This window comes from Eptatretus burgeri, unplaced genomic scaffold (assembly GCF_056783735.1).
Source record: "Eptatretus burgeri isolate ZD-2024b unplaced genomic scaffold, Ebu_testis_v1 Ebu_testis_scaffold_219, whole genome shotgun sequence".
NCBI classification, from domain to species: domain Eukaryota; kingdom Metazoa; phylum Chordata; class Myxini; order Myxiniformes; family Myxinidae; genus Eptatretus; species Eptatretus burgeri.
The window spans coordinates 36,619-45,000 of NW_028222169.1; the positions used below are offsets into that span (position 1 = coordinate 36,619).

Consider the following 8,382-nt stretch of genomic DNA (forward strand, 5'->3'; position numbering starts at 1 on the left):
GCTGATAAGAGAGCACAGAAAGTGCAGAAACAACACCCTTGATTCCCTTAAAGAATTTTCAAAGGTAGCCTCCTACATGTTGTTGGGCCTTAGCAGTTCTGGGCAGTGATCCAACAGATTCCAGGTAGCCCAGCTGCCCGATCAGCAAGGCCATTTCAAACAGTCAACAAGACCAGCTGTGTTGTAACAGTGCCAGCCCTTTGGCTGGAAAAACAAGTTCCTTGACAGTGCACAGATAAACATTGGGAAGATTTATCCTTTCCCCATTTCCAATTAACTCAAGAGTTTTAACCAAACACTAGTAGACATGTTTGGTTGCTGTTAGAGTACATAAAATCCCCGACATTTCCCTCCTCTTGTTTCTTTGAAACATTTGCAAGAGAAACTACAAATGAAGAAAAGGAGCATCCGCAGGCCGGCAGGTCAGCAGCTAGCGACCCCCAGTGGGTGGGCCATCCTTATGTTTAGCTCCAGATGGTCCAAGACGGTCGGGAGTTCCACCTGCGCCCCCTAGCCCAAAAGGGGGTTCCTACCCACTTTCCAACCGGTCCACTAACACCCCAAGTCTTCAACAAGGGAAATCGGGAAATATCGCAACATGTAAACATAGAATATAAGGAAGCCAAGCACTCCCAAAAGCTGTTCGTACAAGAATTGCTCATGGCTAAACAAGAATGAAGTTATACAGGAATATACGTTCCATTAAATATTTGATTATATATATTGCCGCTTAATGAACTTCATGAACAACAAGTAAGGCAGTGTTAAAGTATATAAATGTCATGTTCTTTATGAACAAAGCAAAAAGATATTTGATAAACTGCAAGCCAGAGTATAATGAAGGCACAACTTGCCAGCAATTACCAGCAAGGCAAATCAAATGGTATTTCTACCAAGCCCTTCAATTGGTGCAAGTAACGAAAGACATTCGTCCAATGTGAGTTGAAGCAATTGTTCATTACTCGGAGGAAGCCTGAGTAATGGATCGGCGACTACTGCAAGGTTATAATATGTTTCATTGTTCGTGGGTTGGGGTGACATGGGTGGGGTACATAGTATTGGAATGGGGGGGGGGGGGTAGGTGTAAGTGCAGGGAGGTTTGAGGATGGCAGCAGTCCAGCAGTGTTCACCGGAGCCATCACCGTCTGTACTGGCTGGGTACTGGGCTTTGTTGTCCATCCTGAAAAACACTTTCCAATGGCCTTTTGGGCAATCACCTTGAAAACCATCAGTAATATAAAGGCTGCCACGATGATTATCAGGATTGTTATAAAGAATCTTAAAACACTTCCTCCCCAACCCCCAAACAATCCCTTTAACCAACTACTCATGTTATCATTACTGTCGTCTTTATATTTGCCCTTCCACTTCCCAGCTTCCCATCCAGAGGGCAATTATAGCAACTAGAATTTTCTGTAATGGGTTCATTCTTGCACAACCTCCTCCTCTGTTGGGATGGCAAGTTTGCAGTGTGAAAAGTGTATCCAAGCAGGCTTACCTTCACACTTTACGGCAGTTGCGGTGGTCAGCAATACCTGAAACGGTCCTTTCCACCTTGGTTCCAAGGCCGTTTTCCTTGTAAAGTGCTTTATCAGTACGTAGTCTCCTGGCTGGAAGGTGTGATACGGCCTTTCCACTGGCTCGGGTAAGGCCTCCTTCACTCTCGTGTGTATCGTCCTCGCGATCCTGGAGAGCTGTTTACAGAATGTCAGCATGTTTTCATCCATCATTGCAATACTCAATTTGTTTATGTCGGTGGGGGCAGTTACGGGAAGTCGCATCGGCCTTCCCATTAGTATTTCATGAGGGGATAACCCTGTCTTCCGTTTCACTGTGGATCGCATGCTCATTAGTACCAAGGGTAATGCATCTGGCCACTTCAACCCTGTTTCCGTTGTTAGTTTCGCCAGCTTGTTCTTTAGGATAACGTTCTGCCTTTCCACGGCGCCCGCTGACTGTGGGTGATAAACACAGTGAAATGCCTGTTTTATTCCCAGTGCTTTACACGCTGCCTGTGTTAGTTCCCCCGTAAAGTGTCCCCCTTGATCATGTGATATTTTGTGAGGGATGCCAAATCGGCAGAAGAAGCTTTTTAACAAGTGCTTCACAACGGTGGCAGCATCTGCCTTTGTACATGGGTATGCCTCTACCCATTTAGTGAACATGTCTACCACTACCAAGACATTTCCATATCCGCATGATGGTGGCATATTTATAAAGTCTATTTGTAGGTGCACAAAAGGACCCCAGGGGGCCGGGTGGGCTCCCGTCTGCCCTATCTTATCAATTTTGTGTTGGTTGTGTTGTTGACATACCTGACAAGTTTTACAGACCCCTTCTGCTATCTTCCCAATCCCTGGGGCATACCATGATTCTTGGACTTGTCTCACAGTCCCCCTCTTGCACACACGTCCATTCAAATGGGCCATACGTGCAAGCCATGGAAGGATTTCAACAGGTGCTATTACCTTCCCCCTGTTTGACCAAAGTCCGTCGTCATCCGCTGCTCCTCCTGCTGCTTGCCACTTATCACGAACCTCCTGTGTTGCAGCAGCTTGAATTGCAATAATGACAAGCTGTATTGATGCAGCTTGATTTGCTCCTTCGCCAATCGTGCTGGCATTATCGAAGGCAAAGGCAGACTAGCCGCCTCTTTTGCAGCTTTATCTGCTTTATCATTACCTTTGTCAATGTCAGTTGTCAGTTTCTGGTGTGCACGGCATTTAATAACTGCGACTTCCGCTGGCAGTGTAATGCTTGTCAACAGCTCGGACACCAAACTGCCATTCTTTATTGGTGTTCCTGCAGAGGTGAGAAACCCTCGCATTTTCCATATCGCACCTTTGTCATGTACAACACCAAAAACATAGTTAGAGTCAGTATATATGTTCACCGCAGAATCGGCAGACAGCTCGCAGGCCCTAATAAGGGCACACAATTCCGCCTGCTGGGCGGAGAAATGAGAAGGCAGACGGGACGCTTCCATTAATTCGTCAATCGTACACACAGCGTATCCTGCATGCCCCGAGCCATCTAGTCCTCGGTATGCCGAACCATCAACAAACAAGGTGAGGTCCGGTCGCTCTAGTGGTTGATCCTTTAGATCCGGGCGTACAGTGGATACTTCCTGGATCGCCTCCGTGCAATCGTGTGGGTCGCCGTCGTCCTCCGTTGGCAGCAGAGAGGCTGGATTAAGAACGTTGCATCTTTCAATCCGTAGATTCGGTTGGTGTAGGAGAGTCGTCTCATACTGCATCAAACGTGTATTGGTTAAATGTTGTGTTTGTTTTTGTGTGAGCAAAGCCGCAACACAGTGGGGAACCCTTAAAACCAGAGGGTGCCCCATTACAATTTCTGCCGTGCGTTTAACTGCATAACTGGCTGCAGCCACTGCTTGTAAACAAAGAGGTAGGCCGCGTTCGACCGGGTCCAGCCTTCCACTGAAATATGCGATTGGATGTTGGCGGTCACCGTTAGCTGTGTTGTAACAGTGCCAGCCCTTTGGCTGGAAAAACAAGTTCCTTGACAGTGCACAGATAAACATTGGGAAGATTTATCCTTTCCCCATTTCCAATTAACTCAAGAGTTTTAACCAAACACTAGTAGACATGTTTGGTTGCTGTTAGAGTACATACAATCCCCGACACAAGAGCCGAGTCCGAGAGGTTAAGGTTTTGTCTTCACAAGAAGAAGAACAACAAGGAGAAGAACAACGCCGAGCTCTCTATGAGCAGCGTTCGCTATGCGAGACGCTGCTGAAAATTACAGAAACAAGTGAATTAAAAAACTGATGCTGAATAAAAAAAGCAATGTAGGGATGACAAACTACAGTTAAAATTTTTTTAAAAAACAAGATAGGGATGAGGTTGGTTTAGAGAGTCGCTTGCAGTATTGCCGTCACCGAACAATCCCTACATCTGTGTCTCCACCTGTGTCTGATTTCCTTGTATTAAATACTTTAATTAGCCCATGAGAGTAGATCGTGGTAAATTGTATCATTTTATGCATGAAATCGCTACAAGCTCCTAATTTGAAAGCGATAGCACTTACAAAAGCGATGTGCACAGCAATTTGTCGCTATGATGAACAGGCATTTGATAATATAAGTGAGGAAAGTGAAAAAAAACAACTTTATCGTTAAGAAATCGTTGCGGCCCGTTCCAAGTCAAGGCATGGGGGGTTGAGCAGGCCAAGAAACATGGCGGCTTCAGACCCCCCCAGCAAGGTTACCAAGGAAACGGCTGAAGACCCCAGAAAACGAGGCGGCTGAGGATCTCCTGATGAAGGATATCATTAAATAAGGCCGTTAATGATCTTCAAAAGGAGTGTTTTAATTAACCCAAACTTCAGTCTTGCACTTCCTTGGAGTTTTCTTAGTCCGCTTGCAAAGTTTCAGGCTGTTAGGTTTCATGGTTTTGGAGTTATGGAGGACACACACACACACAGACATTTATTAGTATAGATGGAGAGGTCGATATCACACAGATGTTATTGTCTTAGAAAAAGAGGTAATTTCTTTATTTGTTTCGACGTACTCATATATATATATATATATATATATATATATATATATATATATATATATATATATATATATATATATATATATATATATATATACTGTTATTTCCTCCAGTTTCCAGAAGGTGTGTGCTCACTGATGGACAGGAAAAGATGGCACAACATTCCACAGCTGCTGCACCATTTGCACGAGAACAGCGAACCTTACAACTTGAATTACCGCGCGTGCATGGACACCCTCAAAGTCATGAATCCTGTCTGATCGTTGTTATTCTGTGTTTTCATTCAGGGAGGAATGGGGGAGGCGGTCATTTTGCTGGGAAATATTCTTTGATTTGTAGTTCATGAAAATGCTCAACGTTCCTGCGGAATGTGAAATGTTTGCAAACGAGGGCGTTGAGTGAGGTTTGCAATTCAAGTGCAATGTGAAGAGTTTATACTTCATTGATGTGTGACCCAACAACACAGATAACTCCAATCCAATCACTCGACACTTCAATCTTCCCCATTCATTCAGTCACGTGACGATCTCCAGCATTTGCTTCCATTTCACCACCACGGACGGTCAAACAGAAAGAGCAAAATGTAATCTTCAGATTTGGGATGATCGCTCCCCATGAGATTAATGAGCGCTTTTCATTTGTTTTTCTCACTTGACTTTTTCTTGTTTTATTTTGTCTTTTATCTCTCCTTTGTTCTCTCACCTCTTCTTCTCTCTTTCTTTCTCTCCTTTTTAAAATCTCTTTTTCTTCCTTGGTTGTCTCCTTGTTTTACCCCTTTTTCTAAGTTCCATTCACTTTGACTTGTGACTCCTGTAATCCTCTCTGATGAGAAGTAAAACTGAGTCATTCTCACCCCACATAATCCTTATCCCTGATGCAGCTATGTTGCAGCCCCATCAACCTTCTCCCTTATCCAGTCTCACAATTTTCCCCAAACAGAGCGTTAACGCCCAAAACATCAGCCGCTTCCCACTGCAGCGGTTACCATCGTTTGATCAACGCTTTGTTGATCCCATCTGTTGTATAATTTCAGGGTTGACACGTCAGTTAATCCAGGATGTTATCTCACCTGAATGATGATTTCAGTTTTAGTTTATTTTCAGTGATGTAGTGCTCAGCAAGGTTTGATAAGGTGGCCACTCACGCTGCTGCGACATTCCACAGGAACTGCACGACTTGCTCGATGCAAAAGGAATGGATGCGGCACCCGCAGATGGTGATCCTTCACAACATACGAAGTTGGTCAACTCTATCTTCGACATGTTTGGCGGTGTCGAGGTTGGGATCTCTCTCGGGCTCGATTTATTTATTTTTTATTTATTTATTTATTTATTAGCGATTCAGATGTTCCTGTTTGCTCACTGTGGTTGTGCTTTCCAAGCTCGTCGTGGAGATCATAATGAGGCCCTCACTGCTTCCGCATGTGAAACTCCACCAAGACAGTAAGTGGCATTGCAGCTCATGTTGGGCATGCTGTTAATGATTGGTTATTGATGACGTCATGTTCATTTTCCTTTGAGAGTTCCTTGATTAAAGAGCACTAATTTAATGGATTTGTTGCACCAAATGTCATATTTGATGGATCTGACTGTTTTGGCAAATGATAAAACCCAGAGTGGAATTTTGATTTGATATAATGAACAGGAAAATTTTGCATTTAAAATAAATAAATAAAATCTTCTGAGTCACTGCAGAGGAATCAAGTGAACAAATAACCAATCCTTTCACACCATGAGGCACAGAGGGTGACCAAGGAAGTTTCATTTGGCTGAGGATTACAATCCCGGACAGGTTGCCACTCCGATGCAGGATACTTGAGCGGCTTATTACACCAGTAAGCTGGTAGCCATTTTGCTGACCTCAGAAGGATTGATAGGACAAGTCAACCCACCTGGTGTTATTTCAATGGAATGAACAGAGGCTCAAACTCAGGACGCTAAGATCTTAAGCCAGCCATCTTAACCGTTAAGACAACACCAGACCTCGAGGAATCAAGTGAACTACGGAGGGGAAGCCGTAGCCAGAGGTATTCCTAGGGGTGTGGGGGAGTGAGGGCAGTGCATGGAGAGTGAGGAATGAAGTCTTTGATGAAGAGAGAAACTCCTCCACCAGGATGAGGCTCAGGTCTGTTATACCGGAGGAGGGAGTAACCAGGGAGATATACTTGGGAGTCAGAGACGTCTTGATGGAGGAAAGTTTCTGGGAGGCAGATTATGTCTGGTTTGTCAGTGGCAACCTGTATGGAGAGATCTGAAAGGTTTGAGCGAAGGCCCTGGATATTTGAAGTCCACACTGTTAATGAAGAGGGAGGGGAGGTGGCTTTGGGTGCAGGGGGTGGGAGAGGAGGGGGAGGGTAGGACAAGGGAGGAGTGGGGGAGGTAAGGAGGGTTGTTGAGAGAGTGTGGGGGATTGCAGAATAGCTTGGGGAGGGGGCCGGATGAGGAGGAGAAAAGGCTCTGTGGTGCTGGGGGAGAGGGGGGGGCAGAAGGCAGTTGTGGATTTGAGGAGGTGGAGTGATGAGATGGAGGTGAAAGGGCAGGGGAAGGAGGCAGCTTTGTGGATGAGAGGGGAGGGGGAAACTTTGAGAAGGGTGAATGGGGAGAGTTGAGGGAGAAAGGTGAGGGGGGAGTTTTTGAGAGGAGAGGGAGGCTTGGAGGGAAAAAGAGTGTGATGGTTGCTTTGCGAGTGACGGGTGAGAGGGGTGAGTTGGCACTGAAGTTGTAAAAAAAGAATGCATGATGGAAAGTGAGCACTCATAGCAAACTGGGGGTTTTTTAAGTTTTAGGTCAGAGATGCGATTGAACACATTTCTTGAGGGAAGCAATAAAGGCAAATTCAGAGAATGGAGAGAAGAAACGCTGCAACAGTTGGATTTTTTTCGGCAAGGTATGAAGGAAAGGGCGAATTGAGAGCAGTCTGTTGAAATAGCAGAAGAGTAGAGTTGTGCATTATGATACAGTAAAGAGTACCACACGTGTGAAAGAGGAAGATGAATCATTACAAGAGATCGTTTTTATCTCTTGTTCATGAATTGTTCAAGAAGCAGTTCCTCAAAAGTGAACTTTCCTCTCGGTTTAAATAAATAAATAACGTTTTTAATCAAAAGCGATCTTCTTCACGTGGACGAAGAGAGTAACCTTGTTTATTGTGAATGGAAGCAGCCAGATTGAGAGGCTGTTACAAACACTCATCATTTTACTGGACAATGAGGTGCCGACAAAGCTGTTTCAAAATGAAATCTCAACTTTTCCAAACAAAATGTCGGCGTAACCAAAAAATTGTGACGACTCTTCACACCGCGTGACGATGGCTGACGGAACTGTCCACTCCTCACCGCAGCAACATGGTAACTATAACAAATACGAACATGTTACCCTCCTTTTAACACTTGGTGAACGGCACATCTACAACGGATGGGGAAAGGTGTTCACCTGAAATCAAGGTGCACGGTTTCAGGTCGTCGTCGAGGTGCTGCGGCGCCTCGTTTGCGTCGGGACAGGGAAACCGTGCTCCGTTCGTTCCTCGGGTACTCCGACCGTGCCTCCGTCGATTGGACGAGCACGTATAACAAACAATGCGAACGTCACAATTGGAAAACAATTATTTCCACCAACGCCTTTATTTATTTCAACACCCAAGGGTCCGAATGATTGAAGGTTGTTTGTAAAAGCAGTGGATCAGCAGTTGATTAACCAACTCTGAAAACTTGCACACTTTGCTATGAATTCCAATTTTAAGGCCTTCTTGGCATCAGGAAAAAAAAAAAAGGATGAAGAAGACAGAAGAAGAAAAACAAGAAGAGGAATAAGAAAGGCTCAAAGACTTTTTAAAATATCAAACATGACGTCAAAACAGGTGT

At 44.7% G+C, this 8,382-nt stretch overlaps 1 protein-coding gene across 27 annotated transcripts in view; it reads right to left on the bottom strand.

The window, feature by feature from the left end:
• Positions 1-1,064: 1,064 nt before the first annotated feature.
• LOC147007384 (CCR4-NOT transcription complex subunit 9-like) overlaps positions 1,065-8,382 on the bottom strand; it is a 23,716-nt gene continuing 16,398 nt past the window's right edge. For 19 of the 27 annotated variants that reach the window (XM_085867209.1, XM_085867189.1, XM_085867213.1 and 16 more), the window contains 2 exons: positions 7,955-8,064; positions 6,116-7,873 (listed from right to left, as the gene is read on the bottom strand). In XM_085867209.1, coding sequence (XP_085723335.1) covers positions 7,976-8,064 — 89 coding nt within the window. In that variant the 3' untranslated portion in view covers positions 6,116-7,873; positions 7,955-7,975. Of the gene's footprint in view, positions 4,398-6,115; positions 8,065-8,123 lie in introns of those variants that run through there. The other 8 variants (XM_085867192.1, XM_085867186.1, XM_085867198.1 and 5 more) reach the window with 4 other exon arrangements.